The 16,930-nt window shown below is 43.6% G+C and overlaps 1 protein-coding gene across 1 annotated transcript in view; it reads left to right on the top strand.

Moving 5' to 3' along the window:
• Positions 1 to 16,930, top strand: part of GMDS (GDP-mannose 4,6-dehydratase) — a 641,167-nt gene that overhangs the window by 506,476 nt on the left and 117,761 nt on the right. Inside the window, exon 8 of the mRNA XM_030928548.1 lies at positions 6,010 to 6,128. Within this exon, the coding sequence (XP_030784408.1) occupies positions 6,010 to 6,128 (119 nt within the window). The remainder of the gene's footprint in view (positions 1 to 6,009; positions 6,129 to 16,930) is intronic.

Genomic DNA, 16,930 nt, shown 5'->3' on the forward strand with positions numbered 1-16,930 from the left:
TAAGTTTGCTGAAAGCAAAGGTGGGCAAATTATAGTCCATGGGCCTTGTAACTGTTTTATTGGAACACAGTTATACCCACTTGATTCCATTTTGTCCGTTGCTGTTTTGTGCTACAACAGCAGAGAAACAGAGACAATATGGTTCACAAACCTAAAATACGTACTATCTGGCTTTGTAAGAAAAAAGTTATCTGTCTCCTAGCTTAAATAAAGTCACAGAAAGATAAAAAGCAAGCTGGTAGTAAACAGGAAAAGTATGAAAGAGAAAAAAACCCTTACAGAAATTGAAACCATATTAGCAACAAAATATAAAGTAAATTTTACAAAAACAATCAGGTGAGCAGGCCGGAGGAAATCATATAAATGAATATGAAACGAAACGCAAACATCATTAGCTCGGAGGTGATGGATGTAAAAGATAGAACGAAAGAGATATAACATATGCATAATTGGTGTACATGAAAATGAAATGGAATAGAAGAGATAAGATATATTCAAAGATAAATAGAAGAAATAAATATATAACTAGAATCTGCAAATTGAAAGAACAGATAATATCCTAGAAAACTGATTCAGAATGATAAACACAAGACTAGGAGCTGTTCAATTTTATATTGTTTCTAGGGAAGAGAAACATTAACCCCAACATGAAGTTTGTAGCTGTGTATTCCTGGCTAGCGTTAAAAGATAGAGGGCAAAACGAAGTCTGACATTGCCTCTTTCTTTCAGTACATATGGTGTCAATATAGAATGATATGTTAGCAAAGAAAAAAGCAAGAGCTATATGGCTTTCTGGGTTGTGTTCTTTTATTTTTGGTCCTTTTATTAATTTATTATCTTTTTTTTTTTTCTGTTCAGTAACATCATGTCTTTAAAATGTCTAGAAGTCCCTTAATCTAAGGAATCCATGTGACACAGCGTTTTGGCCCAGGAAGAAAATAGACATAGAGATAGCCATGAGGCCAGACTTTGGTTTTACACTGTTTGTTTTTATTAGTATAGTTTTATTAATTAAAACTAACCCAAAGACCTAAGACCTACCGATGTGGATTCCACAAAGAATAAGGCCCGTCTGACCACAAAACTACTGGAGGTCCTGACTCAAACTAAATACCAGGCTGCCATCATGAAAACAGCTACTAAATGTTTAGAGATGAAATGCATATGAATGGGTTCACACTGGGCATCCTTTCTCTGGAAATTTAATTTCCATTTGTTCAAATTTCCATGATTTTTATTAGAGTTATTTCATACATATTCTCTCCTGAAATGCGTATACATACATAATTGTGTGTGTCTGTGTGCGTGCGTGTGTGTGTGTCTGTGTGTGTGGGTGGTTTTAAGATTTTTGTGACGGTAGCACGTAAAGCACAAAAGCACCAGGGTGAAAAAGCATCAGTCACATAGACATAGTTAAACATAACCTTCATTAACAAATCTTGTTATTCATGGATGCCAGCTCAGTTAATAAGTATTTGTGTCTTGGATACTGAACTGGAGGTTAACGTTGAGGTGGAAGCAGTTGTAGAATCCAAATTTTTAAGACAAACACACATCCCACAACAGAAGGCATGCATGGAATCAGGTGTAGTCAGTCGGCTGTGGTGACGCACTTTGAGTGTTCTCCTTCATTGGTCCAGCTCTGAACAGCCACTGGAGCTGGCAGCTTCCCGAGACGAGCGGCCTTCCTGAGCCTCCCAAACCACTTCCGCATCCACCCCTCAAATTACCAAATGGGATACTGGGAGAGAGGGGTATTTTTATTTGACATTTTAAAATTAAAGTTTTATAGGCAGGGAGCGGTGGTTCACTCCTGTAATCCCAGCACTTTGGGAGGCCGAGGCTGGCAGATCACAAGGTCAGGAGTTCAAGACCAGCCTGACCAACATGGTGAAACCCCGTCTCTACTAAAAATACAAAAATTAGCCGGGTGTGGTGGTGCGCACCTGTAATCCCAGCTACTCGGGAGTCTGAAGCAGGAGAGCTGCTTGAACCCTGGAGGTGGAGGTTGCAGTGAGCTGAAATTGTGCCACTGCATTCCTGCCTAGGCGACAGAGCGAGATTCTGTCTAAATAAATAAATAAATAAAATTAAAGTTTTATTTTGACCTCTCCAAATTGGATTTGTAGAACAGATAGATTATATAGTTAACAAAATAGTACATGTCCAAATTTAAGTAATATTTATACCCGTCTTGACTTGGCCATCAAAAGTCAGTGGTATGGAGTCAGATTTCCCTTAAACTTCATTTGCTTAAAAGCAAAGTGAATGCAAGACATGATTTGAAAACTGCACTGTTTTTTTGGCAATTAAGGGACATTTTTATGTTAAAGAATCTGAAGCCCTGGCACATTCCTTAACTGATTTGCTTTCCTCTCCGTGAGATGGATTAAAAAACAGGAGACTTTTTTCATGTGCACTGGTAATCAGGTCAGGACTGAAAGTAAATAAGTGTTTGAGGAAGTGGACAAGTCAGTCACATCCTCAAAGGACACCAGAGGAATGCAGGCAGACTGTCTTTTTCCTTCTTCATTCCTTGAGAGACAAAGAGAGAAGACTGACCTCTAAACCATATAACCTCAACGCTGTTTCTCTAGTCAGAAGCCAAAGCTGGGTGGCGATTTGCTCACAGAGTGTGGCCTGGCCATGTCATGGGTCATGTGGTCCAGCATATGAACAGGAAGGTGAGAACGGGTGAACTTTTGCCTCAGTTGTGCCATCCATCAGAGAATAAATGGAGCACATCAACGTGTGCAGCTGTATAAGGAGGCGGATGGCTGCATCCTTCTCACACAGGGGCCTTTGTCTCCTGGACATGGTCTAGCATTACAACGGGACGCACTCAGCCTCGGCTTTGTGGTGAATTACTAACCCATTATCACACCAGAACACAGGATCATTTATCTTCTAATCCGAGTGTCACCTGTTCTTCATTTACCAGTCAATAACCATTAATTATGCTCAGTGGAAATTTAAACAAAGCCCTATCCCTCTGTTGAAACCAGTAAACTATTCAGTAATAACAAATAAATCTGGAGTTGTATATCCTTTCTCTTCTCATTCCCAGACTGGAGTCTGGTACAATATGAACTTTAGAGGAAATGCCTAGAAATTGATAGGTCAAAGGCCACAGATAGTCTGATGGAGAAGAAAAGAGCAGATTCTTGGCTCTCGCTCTAGTAAAAGGAGAGGCCCTGACTGATCCCCTGATTCCTGCCGGGAACAAAACAAGCACCAGGGGACCCGGGCCGGTGTTTAAAGTGATCCACCATTAACCAACAGTCATATTTTCTCCTTACATTTTCAGCAAGCCCTTGCCTTCTTTCACATGACTAAAAATAGGACTTTTTTGAGACCATTCTAACACAGCGAACTGTTTCTAAAGAAATAAAATAAGCTGAGTGGTCCTGAAAGACCTATTTGAAATGTTATTTTTAGAATGGAAATTTGAGTCAAACACATTTAAGTGTATTTACCCCCTTATGTCTAATCCAGCAGAAGAATGTTCAGATAGAAATTCTAGCCATAAGCATAATTTAATTTTTCCTAAAAATTCTGAAGGTATTTTGGCAAAAGTCAAAATAAGTTTCTGTGTGTTGTGTGTGCATGTGTGCCTGTGTGTGTCCACGGGTACGCTCGCGCGCCCACTTGGGTGAAGTGGGAGGCGCAGCTTAGTTGGGAAGGGGGCCAAAGTGCAGGCCCGATCCCAGGGAAGCCACCATACTGTGTGCACTGGAATTCATGCCAATGGCCAGACTTGGGACCCTGGTCCAGGACCTAGAGAGCGGTCGGCATTCCCAGACAGATGAGGAGACAGGGCGTTCCAGGCCGCGGGAATTTCGCTTGCAGGCACAGGCCTACGAGGAGCAGCTGCTCACTAGGCCTCTGCTCATGCACACAGGCCTTGGTGCCCCTTTCAAAAAGACACCTTGGGGAACTTCTTGACAGACAGTGCTGCGCCTGGGCTGCATTTCAGATCCCATTGCTCTCCTCAGCCCCCAGTGTTTAACAGCGTTCAGGGAGCTACCAAGCCATTTGTAGACTCCATCTGCTTGCATGGACTATCCCAAAACAGTGAACAACTTGTATTTCATGCCTTTTAAAAGCTCATGCTTTATTAGTAGTAGTGGTGGTGGTAGTATAACATTTAAAAAGTGTTGTGGCTCAGTTCACCAACCATGATTTCTTAAGGCAAAATGAAATTGCAGGTATTTCATTAATGTGAACAAAAATGTCTTCTTGCCAAGATAATTTCATCTGTCAATTACTTTATAGAATATCACTGACTTGAAACCATTACCATTGTCCCAACCAGCATGCCACATCTCCAAGGCATGTAAAATAGCCCAAAATCTTGTCTTCCATATGATTTAAAACAATCTTGTAATAGACCACAAATACAAAAACATACACAGGAAATAACTTCAGGTAAAGGAGAAATTATTTTAAGTTTTATTTTTTAGAAGGTTTCCACAAATTCAAATGAATAAAAAGGAAATTAAACTTTTTTGGTGGCATTTTCTAAGAGAAAATAGGCTGGCTCATTGATTTTAGCAACTTCTTGTTTTCAGCTTATCAAGAAACATCTTAGGGAGACACAAACCAAAGCAGTTTTGTTTAAATGCTAGAACAAGAGTTCAATGCATGTATCATTGGAAGCTGTGTTATAATTAAGTCCTTATTGTTTTTACCTATTTTATTTTGAGAATTGGGTGGAAGTGATGAAAAAATAGAGACCGATTTTTTTTTCTTTTTTGTTTCAACCTTTTTTGAAGAGACGTATTCCTGTTGGATTCCTGCTACGCTTAATTTTTTTTTAAACTGCATCTTCTATCTGTGTTTAAAAAAAAATCTTTAAGGTGTAATTGCGAGGTACAGGATCTCCGGGTCTATCTGCTGTTGATAAAAGCTAACCAAGGGGAGCCGGGCTGTGCTGGTGCCACCAGTCTGTATCTTGGATATGCAGGGGCATTTCACCCACCAGACTCCTGGCTCCTGCTGAGAAAGTGTACCTGTATAGACATCCATTTTGATGTGGAAGTTGAGCACCTGGCCTTGAAATGCTGCCTTATGAACCCATTAACTCTGGCATAAATGTTTTCATTGCCTCTCAGACAACTTTTTTATGACAGTAGTACTCTCCATTACGTGGTTGTTTTTCCATTAATGATTTGTACTTATTTTGTTTTGTGACTAGTACATTCTCAACTTTATTATTCAAAAATTAGGTTCTACCTTTGGAGACAAACATCTATCTTTAAATGGTTTTCTCCTTGCCTGCTATCTATGATATGAAGAAAAATTCGTGCTTTTAGAACTGTTCCTTTTGGCCAGGTGCGGTGGCTCATGCCTGTAATCCCAGCACTTTGGGAGGCCGAGGCGGACGGATCACAAGGTCAGGAGATCGAGACCCTCCTGGCTAACACAGTGAAACACCATATTTACTAAAAATACAAAAAATTACCTGGGTGTGGTGGTAGGTGCCTGTAGTCCCAGCTACTCAGGAGGCTGAAGCAGGAGAATGGCGTGAACCCGGAAGGCGGAGCTTGCAGTGAGCTGAGATGGCACCACTGCACTCCAGCTTGGACAACAGAGGGAGACTCCGTCTCAAACAAAAAAAAAAACAAGAACTGTTCTTTTTGTAAATGATACTATAAAAAGGTTATTTGCTATAGACACTGCTTCACATCACATTCCTCTACGTTGTGGTCTGAGGACCTGCAACATGAGAATCACCTGTGATGTTAAGGCTAAAGATTCTGAGAAACAATCTCCAGGCCTCTGAGCCCACCCTGCTGTGGCTGCAGCCCTGGCATCCACACCACGATGTTCCTCATATTATTCTGATGCTCAGTAAAAGTTGGGAGCCATTGCTGTTGTGGTTAGAATATGGTATGAAATTCATGCTCATGTTCCAGCGGTCCATGTCCTTATCTGATTATGTGCGCTGGAAAACCGTGTGGCCACTCAGTGTGACTCCAAAATGAACTCGCCTCTCTTTCCCTCTAGGCTATGTGGTTGATGTTGCAGAATGATGAGCCGGAGGACTTCGTCATAGCTACTGGGGAGGTCCATAGTGTCCGGGAATTTGTGGAGAAATCATTCATGCACATTGGAAAAACCATTGTGTAAGTATACCTGAGAAATGGCTGCTGCTAGCTCTCGGGCAGGTACGCACCTGAGCTTGCTGAAGCCTCGGTTCTAGCTGTCGTCTTCCCCCTTCAATCTCCTGAAGAGCAATACAGAAAGTTTCCGTGTGGAGCGGGGCCTTTGCTCTGCTCTGCATCCAACCCTACTTGTGTTATTTGTCAAATGTTGCTCAGCATCTAAATCAAGTTTTTCCAAATTTCTTTCATCTTTCTTTTAAGATGCTTTTGGCCACGCGTGGTGGTTCATGCCTGTAATCCCAGCACTTTGGGAAGCCGAGGTGGGAAGATCATGAGGTCAGGAGTTCAAGACCAGCCTGACCAACATGGTGAAACCCTGTCCCTACTAAAAATACAAAAATTAGCCAGTCGTAGTGGCATGCACCTATTATTCCAGCTACTCAGGAGGCTGAGGCAGGAGAATCGCTTGAACCCGGGAGGCAGAGGTTGCAGTGAGCTGAGATTGTGCCATTGCACTCCAGCCTGGGTGACAGAGCAAGACTCTGTCTCGAAAAAAAAAAAAAAAGATGCTTTTGATTTCATTTATTTGTAAATATTATTTTATTTTTGTTTTTTAAGTTTGAAATTTTTTATTGCAATATAAACACCTTTTTTTTTTTTTTTTTTTTGGAGACAGAGTCTTGCTCTGTCACTCAGGCTAGAGTGCAGTGGTGCGATCTTGGCTCACTGCAGCCTCCGCCTCCCAAGTAGCTGGGATTACAGGAATGTGCCACCATGCCCAGCTAATTTTTGTATTCTTAGTAGGGATGGGGTTTCACCGCGTTGACCAGGCTAGTCTTGAACTCCTGACCTCAGGTGATCCGCCTGCCTTGGCCTCCCAAAGTGCTAGGATTACAGGCGTGAGCCACCATGCCCAGCCAAAATCCTGTCATTTGTGACAACATGGATGAATCTAGAGGACATGATGTTAAGTGAAATAAGCCAGACACAGAATGACAAATACTGAGTGATATCACTCCTGTGAAATCTAAAGAAAGATGATAGAGAAACAGAGAGTAGAGCAGTGCTTACCAAAAACTGAGGAAGGGAGGGGTGGAAAGAGGCTGGGGAGAGGGTGGTAAATGGGTACAAAGTAACTATAAGATAGGAGAAGTAAGTTCTGGTATTCTATTGTACAGTAGGGTGACTAAGGTTAACAATACCTATTGTATATGTCAAAGCAGCTAGAAGAGAGAATTTTTAATGTTGTCACCAGAAAGAAACATGTGCATGAGCTGATAGATACACTAACTACCCTGACTGGATCATTATACAACATATGCATGTATCAGAATATCAAAATGTACCCCATAAATGCGCAATTATAATGTGTCAATTAAAATTTTGAAAACAAAAATAAGAACACTCAGAAAAAAGAGATACTGCCCAATTATTTTGTGAACATTTTGTTTCAGTATGCTTCCAATTTTATGAAAAAATACTGACAATTCATGGCCAAAAGTTAAATAAATTTGTTTTGCATAAAAACTTTGTGCGGGAAACTAGTGACATTAATTATAGAAAATTAAAAATGAGAAAGCAAAGATAAGATCTTCTTCAAATTTTACGTACAACATGGGGAATTGGAAAACAGCATAAAGATAAGAAGCAAGAAGATATAAAATAATATTTGAAGTGTAATTTGGTCATGTTTATTCTTCTGGCCTTCTGTTTTATTTTTTAAAGAAGATACCTCATTTTTCCAAAAAATGGCCTTATTCTTTTGTGGACTTAAAAATGCATTGTTGGATTGATTATGTTTGGGACTGAGGTTTTTTTGTGCCTTTCAAATATACAGTTTATGTTGCTTCTAAGTAACCCTCCCTTTTTTTTTTTTTTAAGAGACGGAGTCTCCCACTCTGTCACCAGGCTGGAGTGCAGTGGCGTGATCTTGGCTCACTACAACCTCCGCCTCCTGGGTTCCAGTGATTCTGCTGCCTCGGCCTCCCAAGTAGCTGGGATTACAGGCGTGCACCACCACGCCCATCTAATTTTTGTATTTTTAGTAGAGACGGGGTTTTACTATATTGGCCAGGCTCGTCTCAAACTCCTGACCTCAAGTGATCCACCCACCTCGGCCTCCCAAAGTGTTGGGATTACAGGCATGAGCCACCACACCCAGCCCAAAAATTTTAATTAAAATGTGTAGTTTAGCAGAAATTAGTATCTGCCACTCTCATTAATTACTTTTTTAAAATAACTCTCAAATATAGTTTAACAAATTTATATTGTATGTATGAATAACACAGATTAAACAAGTTTAATGAGAAAAATAAGATGTAAGCATAACATCTTATTCTTTAAAATCTGTGTGCTCTTTTGTTTGTGTTCTCTATAGGAATCAAACATGACATTTTATTATTAGGAGTGTCCTGTTATGCTCCAAAAGTTGCAAAGGATGATACACATGAATTATTTTTTAAATGTGTGAAGTATCTATGCTAATAAAGCAAAGGCTTAAGCATACTGAAAGTATTTAGTAATATACTAGGAAAGGGAGAAAAGTGAATGGACTTTTCCAGCAGTCAGAGTTCTTTTGTTTTTCAGGACCTGAAACTGAACTCAGAGCGGCCTCAGGTTCCTGGTGCTCCTTCAGGGCCCCTCTGCTGCTTGGCTCCAGTGATCCTGGGTGTTGCCTGCATCCCTCAGCTGCTCCCCAGGGCAGAGGGCAGTCTAGACTGCCTGTCTGGTTCACAGCCTCACACAGTCAAAGAGGAATGGAACCTTTAAGAACAATCCACTTAGAAAACTCCCGAGGAAGGACCGTGGCTGGCCCTGTGCGGGTCCTGCAGTTATCCCTGGACCTGTCGCTGTGGCCAGTGTGGGACTGGATCCCAGGCCTCTGCCTGTTTTCAGGGTGTGAGGATCCTGGGATGAGCAGCCCCACTGACAGCCCACTGTTTGCATGCAGGGGAGCAGGGTCTTCCCCTACAGCAGGACGCTATTGCAGAAGAACAGCAGAATGTGGTCCAAGGCAGACAGAGACAGCCCATGCTCACCGCGGCACACAGGGAGTGGCTAGGGCGAGCCAGGAGCCGCATCCCTACTCTGTTTAATTTCCAGGGCTGGGGCACTATTGCACTGAGAAGGAAACTGAGGCACAGTGCAGTTCAGTGCTCTCCCCAGGTCACATAGCGTGGGAGTAGCAGAACCAGGATCTGAAATGAGTATTTTGTGACCCAAGACGCCCCTCTTTTCTTTATATGCACTTTTTATCCTTCTTGTTCATATGCTGTCAAAAAAAAACTTTGTGATAGGATATTTGCAGTGAACACAGACCCAGGTCTTCATGCCTGTGGGCATCGGCTCAATCCCAGGTTATCCTTAATGCTCTCAACAGCTGAGGGTGCTCTGTAAATACTTAATCCAGCACAGGTGGACATCCCAAAAGCCAGTTTATCCAGTAAGTCCTCCCGGAAATGCAGTCATCCTGATTTCTGCAGATTTCATGGTTAGCATTATTCCCTCTCACATGGTGGGGACGGCTTGAGGGAAACCACCATGCTTCCTCCCTAGAGGCCTGTTGGAGCTGTCCAGCTAAGGATGAGGATGACCTGCATTCAGCCGAGAACGTGGAGAGGGAGAGGAGCGATTGATTTGAGTCAGAATCGCCAGGATTTGGTGAACAGCCAGATGTAGAGGGTGAAGGAGAGCCAAAGTCTCTAGTTTCATTAGCATTGCCGTTAATTAAGCTAGGAAGCTTTCTGCTCACTCATAGTTCTACCTGTTGTGCTTTGTGTGCTTGTCTCATATCACATGAGGCTATACCATATCAGACACACCACTCAATATCTGGAACATTCTCACTTTTGCTCTTCTAAGATCTCCTGTCTCTTCCCATTTTTGCTATCGGTTTTAAAATTTATCTGTTGTAGTGTTCACCGAAAAGGCTTGACACGTGTTGCCATCTGTATATTTAGAATCGACACAGATATTTCTTCTTGAAGCCTTTGACATCACTTGAGTAATCTGAATAATTTTTGTTTTGCATTTATTAGAAAATAGCACATTAATTTGAGTTTGGGTTGGTAGAAGATATCCAGGGAAGCAGATCAGTACCACTTGCAGTCCTGATAAAATGTAAGGTAACGTTTTAAATTCTTATGCAGTCATTTGTATTGAGAAAGGCAGCCTTATGACAACTGCTTTCTTCTAAGAGCATCAGTGTGTGTGTGCAAGTGTGTGTGTGTGGTGTGTGCGAGTGTGTGTGTGGTGTGTGCGAGTGTGTGTGTGGTGTGTGTGTGGAGCATATTGCATTGTTGCGGCTCTTTTTAGTGCTGTGTTTTGTTTTTCCTTTCGCATCAACTTACCACTAAGTACGTAGTGTGAAAAGGAAACACTTTTCTCCTACAATTAAAATGATAGTAGGAAACCCCAAACAGGCAAATACTTGTCTTGTCTAATTTCCTGTCATTAATCTTGTTAAATTTGGAGAAGAGAGTTGTAAGAGTGCCCTACAACCAGGTGAGAACCAACATCTGCCACTTGTTGTTGTGGGGGGGGTGGGTCATGTTTCAGACATAGAAATTGTTATTGTAGTCTGTGGTACTGAATTTACATTTTCAGTAAAAGTAACAAGGGCAACATTGTTAGACATCAGAGAAGAAACCCATTTCTAACATCCTCCTGGCAGAGGTAACAGGCTGGTTTGTGCTCATGCACATTGCTCCCTTCATTTGACACTGTCTCCTGATGGATGGGATTTCTGGACCTGGGTCCTGAGCTGAAGCCTCTGGAGGCCGATCTTGAAGACAACGCCTGAGAAGAAAGGCCTGGCTGCAGGTTCGGGGGGTGGATGGAGCATCCCTGCGGCCAGGGTAGCTACTATAAGGCATTCCTCGGGAATGTGCAGAGCCTGGGACTGTCAGACTCACTGTGGGAGAGCACATGCCCCCACTCGGTCAGTTGTTGGTGATGAACAGAACTCTCATGTGAGGAGCCATACTTCGAAGGTTCTATGTAGGGGCAAAGTCAGGAGAAGGAAACTCGCTGCAGGTCTGTATTCTCCCCTAACCTTTCAATGCGCTGTGTTTAGACCAGCCACCGGTGATCCCTGAGATAGATTTAACTCCCACCTCAGCAGCTTGCCGAAGCTTCCTTTGATGTCCATGCTGTGACCAGGTTGAGTAAAATCTGTGACACTGAGTGATGGAAATATAACTCATCTTCATTCATCATCACTCAAAATCCCCATTAGAGCTAGAAACAGCAGTCATGCTGAGAAAACCCGCGTGGAGTACTATGAGCACTTTCTGGAGAGACTCTAAAGGGACTCACGCCTTCAAGAGTATTCACATTATGTTTAGTCATCATAAAGAGGTTGGACTTTTCATATAAGCTTCAAGTAACCATTTAAATGAGGTCTCCTTCTCTTTTTCCTCTTGCTTTCTTCTTCTCTGTCTCTCTACTTCCCCCCTGGAAATGTGAATCCTACTATCATTTATATTTCTGAACTTCTAAGATGCTTAGATTTTTAACCCTTAAAAAACAAAATACTACAACATAAGGTGATGTGTGCCTTTGTTGGAGCAAGAGACTTTTGAGTTCTTGGCACCTGCAAGATCTAATTTGAGCCCTGATGTCATGCTGGGCTGTGGGTCTGAGGCAACCCTCATTCCATTTCATAGGCAGTTGATGCAATTCACTAGGTTGCGGGCCCATTTTCATTCTTAACTAAAGGTCTGTTAGATCCTCAAAATAGCTGCTGCCTTCATGAGTATGTAAACAGCTGCCACAGCACCTCACACCTCTCAGATGCTCTACACATGTGTTATTTGCTCATCTAATTTCCTCTCAATGCCAAACTCATCATCAAAGAGAACTGAAAGAGATTTCCTAACCCTGGAGAAATACAGACTCTAATTGGGTGTCAGTTAATAAGAACACATTATTTACAAATATCTATGCAAATATGAAGACATTCTGCAAATTTATTCTATCAATCCTGAAGTAATAGCCTCACAATCTTGATTGGAGTTATGTCTGCAGAAAGTTAGATGTAAGCTGGTCCTCGTCCAGACTGGGAGATATGGATGATAGGAAGGAGGAAGACATTCCAGGTGGGTGGGAGGGCATGAGAAAAGGCATGGAGGCAGGAGCTAGTGCACTGTGTGTGGGCGCTGGGCAAGCTGACGAGCGAGGGTGGACCAGCCTGGCCACACTGGGCTCATCAGATGCCTGCTTCTACAGTTCCGTCTGCTTCTCCTGGCCACTTCCCACTCATTCTTCAGGTCTTAGCTTAGGGCATCCTCCCTCTGACCAACACCCTCCCTCCACCTAGTCTGTGCTAGGTGCCTACCTCCTGGCTCTGACAGCACCCTGGCTCTCTGCCATCGTTCCCTCACAAGACTGTGGTGGCCACAGACTGCAGGCTCCTTAAAGACAGAGACGTGTCTGGCTTCCACATACCCGTGTCCTTAGCAACTGGCTTAGCTTTACTGGCTGGCACCTAATGGGTGCGTGCTGAAGATTTGTGGGGGTGGGAGGAAGGGAGATGGATAGACACAGTTGTGTAGGTGAAAGAGATACAGATGCAGATGGCCCAGAACAGTGGCTGCAACTCTGGGGGTGCTTGGGCACTGGTCGTTTGGGCACTGCCTACTTACTGTGGCCCTGCAGGAAGGCCTCCGTCAGTTTTGCTTTCCCCCACACAGCAGAAGCTCCATCCTTATCCACTGGGGGTGGCTAATATGCCCCAGGTGGGTAAATATAAATGAAGCAGGCAGCTAGAGCACATTTAATGAGCTGTGCAAGGCAGCGTGGACATGCTGAGGCTCATTGAAATGCTAGCTCTGTATCAGAATACCCTTTCACTGTCATTTTCACAGCCAAGGAGAGCCATCTCTGGTCTTGTCTTTTTATTATCATATTATTATTTGATCTCTTGAGCTACCCTCAGCAGGCACCACCTCACAAGGCTTTTTCCGTTGAGTTCATCTTCCTAGTTTGACTTCCTAGGGATGAAGCATAAGAAAAGACTAAGAGGAGAGCCTCCCTATTAAGTAATTTCTCAGTCCTACTGCTAAAAAGAAGAAAGCAAGGGAAGTATTGACTAGTTGACCACTCTTACTGAAAGTAATGTTTGAGGAGGTCTCCCCACAAAAATGGCTATGCCCTTTTGAGAGGGTACCACACCTTTTCAGGTCAGACCATGTGAAACGGGTGCTGTCTGGGACCAGGGTGGGGCAGCCCAGGAGCCTGGCTTGGCAGCCTTGGCTCCAGCACCCCTTCCCCATGTGCCATCTGTAAATTGTTCAGCCCTGTAAACTTCTGTTCCTCCACTTATACACTGCAGATGATGCTACTCGTCTGCCTCTCGGCGCATGAATTCAGCAAGTAACATTCACAAGGGCCCCACGATAGAGAAATCACAGAATAGATGTAGGCGTTAATCTTAAGAAGTGCCTTCGACATGAACAGCTGTGTAATGGATTTAAATTTCACAATTTTTGTTGTAGATGGTTATTCCTTAACTACAGCATAACAGCTGGGCTTAGTGCTGCCAGAGCCCCTTACTTAGAATAATTATCATAAATAAAATGGAAGAATTCTAGGCATGGATGGAGGCTAACCAGCCTCCATTTTAGTAGCAATGCAAGAGGCCTTACACAGCTAAGGTTCTCATAGATCCAGGGTCCACCCTTTAGACTCGTGCTGTATTTTAAATGTTAGAGTGAGTCTGTGATTAAAACAGTGGTCCCCAAGCATAAAAATGGCACCTGCCCACGCTTCCCCTTTCCCACTAGCAGGTCGCCCTGATGCCCCTTGGAAGAGTGCCTCCTCCCGGCCTATGGCCTCAGCCCTTCTGCCTGCTCAAGAGGTTCAGGCTGCCGCTCAGCCTCCGCACTCAGCCCTGGCCCTCTTTTTTTTTTTTTCAAGACAGTCTCACTCTGTCACCCTGGCACCCTGGCTGGAGTGCAGTAGCACGATCTCAGCTCTCTGCAACCTCTGCCTCCCAGGTTCAAGCAATCCTCCCACCTCTGCCTCCCAAGTACTTGGACAACAGGTGCACACTAGCAAGTCCAGCTAATTTTTGTATTTAGAGACCTAACATGGTTTCACCATGTTGCCCTGGCTGGTCTCAAGCTCCTGGTCTCAAGTGATCCGCCTGCTTCGGCTTCCCGAAGTGCTGGGATTACAGGTGTGAGCCACTGCATCTGGCCTCTGGCCCTCTTTTGAGGCTCCCTCATCTTTTACAGATGCCCCTTCAGAATTGGGGTCCCTCTAGTCACTGCCTGGTCTCTGTCTTTTCCTGCTCTGCCAAAAGGCATCAAGGAGCCACCTCCACACACAGCCTCACCCCATCCACTCAGCTCCCGACACCCTATCCAAGTAGCTTTCTCTGATGTGTCCAGGGCCCTGCTTGAGTCCCTGCATCCTCCTGACATCTGCCCATCATCACAGTTTGGCAGTGCTGACCGCCCTCCTCCCTGGGCTGCTGAGGTCACATCCTTCACCTTGGCCTGCCTCTTCCCAGGGTTGCCTGCTCCGTCTTCTCTGCAGATTTCACCTGCCCACCCTGTTAGTGGCTTTTGTGGTGATGCGGGATCTGGAATGTTGATGGTGCCAAAGACGTCAGCCCCTCCCCATCCTGAAGCAGGGTGACAGATGAATCCTGTAAGGAAGTGCTGCATCTGTAGTGGAGCTAGTGGGACAGAATACCCATTCCGGGGACAGAGCTCAGGCTGGGCTGTGCTGAGGCCCATCTTCTTCGTTCCAGACTCGCTTTCTCTGCAATGTAGAGGGGCCTGCGGGGTGGGGGTTAGTCACTCACACTCTGCTACTTACAAAGCTCACATTTATAATTCTTTTTTCCCTTCTTTATTAGATGTTTTTGTCCAGTTACCCCAGCACCCTAGTCCTCTAATCGATGTACGGGAGTTCTCACAAATCCCTGCTGTCTCCTACCCTCTGCTTCCTCCCTGCCCATTTCCCTGGCTAGGCCCATCTGCTAGGGAATGTTCTGAGCTCTGCTGTTTGGGGTGCTCTGTGGGCCCTCTCCAACATACAGAAATGTTTGTTGTTCTGCTGCGGTACAGTGTCTTATTTAAAGATAAATATTTGTTTCTGGAAATTCTATTGTACTGTGTTACAATTACTTTGGCATTTATCTCCATGTTTCCCAATAACATGTCGTGTCTGATTTTTCCCTTCTAGGCTTTATCTGTTGGCCTCCTCTTATTCAAAACAAGAGTTTTGCTCTCTTTCTCTCCCCTTGACCCATCCCTCCATTCTCTTAATACTCAATTGTTATATTTTAATTTTGGAGTCAAGTCAGTATTTACTGTTACATTACCATGACTGATGAATGCTATTCATTCCAGTAAACCACATTTATTTTATTTTATTTTATTTTTTTGAGACGGAGCCTCACTCTCACCAGGCTGGAATGCAATGGCCCGATCTGGGCTCACTGCAACCTCTGCCTCCCGGCTTCAAGCGATTCTTCTGCCTCAGCCTCCCAAGTAGCTGGGACTACAGGCGCATGCCACCACGCCTGGCTCATTTTTTGTATTTTTAGTAGAGACAGCGTTTCATCATGTTGGCCAGGATGGTCTTGAACTCCAGACCTTGTGATCTGCCCGCCTTGGCCTCCCAAAGTGCTGGGATTACAGGTGTGAACCACCGCGCCCGGCCTATTTTATCTTTTATGTATAATTGTCATTTGTTTACCGTAGAGCTAACAGATGCCTTCTTTCTCTCTTCTGTTCATTTTCTATGTACTTATCACTGACTTTACCCCATACTCTGCCCCAGCTGTGCAAATCACCTCTCTAGGCTCTCAAACCCCTGGTTGGGCTGTCAGTCACATCTTCCTGAGGCAGCCCTGGAGCCTCTGACCTGACCATGTGGACTGGCCAGAAGGTCAAACCCTGCTGTGTCACTTCATGCTCCTCTGGGGGCTCTCTTAGCTGCTATCCTACACTGAGCCCTGTTTCCTGACATCTTATTCAAGACTACTCGGTTTGGTAAAGCAAAATCATAATTAGTTTCCTGAGAAGGATGCATGGGAAACAAATACTTTGTGACAAAATATACCTGAAAATATCTTTGGTCCAATCTCAAAATTAACACTATTGCTGGTATATATTTCTAGATTGGAAATAATTTTTCTTCAGAACTTTGAAGGTGTTACTCCATTGCCTATTAATCTGCAGTATCACCATGGGAAACCAAGAGCTGTTCTGACTCCCAGTCCCGTCTGTCCCCTGTGGAAAGTGGTTCAGACCTTCTCTTGGTCCCAGTGGTGTGGAACTTGATCTGAGGTGGGTCTAGACCTATTCATTATAGGGGGACACCCTTTCGGTGTAGAAATGCATGTGCCTCTGCTTTGATCAATATTCTTGATTTGTTTTAAGAGAGTTATTTGCTCTGCTCCATTTTGTCTGTACTCTCTTTCTGGAAATCCTATTATACTGACTGCCCTGAGGCACTCCAATGTTCTTATCTTCCTTCTTCTGGTCTTTCATATCTACATATTTTTGCTCTACTTTCTCGGAGATTTCTTCAACTCCCAGAAGATACTCTCAGGTATCTTCGAAATCTTCTCTCGAGTTATGAATTTCTGTTTTTTGTTTTCAACTTCTAAAATCCTGTGTTTCAAATTGTTTCTTTTTATGTAGTATCCTGTTCTTGTTTGTTTGATATCTTTCCTGATCTCTCTGAGGATATTAAAGGTGGTATATGTGGAGATTTTCTTGTTTTATTTTGTTTTTAATTCTCTTCCCCCTGCTTGTTCTGTTTCCTCCAAGTTGCTTTTTTTTTCAGTTTGTTCGTTTTGATTT

This window comes from Rhinopithecus roxellana, chromosome 4 (assembly GCF_007565055.1).
Source record: "Rhinopithecus roxellana isolate Shanxi Qingling chromosome 4, ASM756505v1, whole genome shotgun sequence".
NCBI classification, from domain to species: Eukaryota; Metazoa; Chordata; class Mammalia; order Primates; family Cercopithecidae; genus Rhinopithecus; species Rhinopithecus roxellana.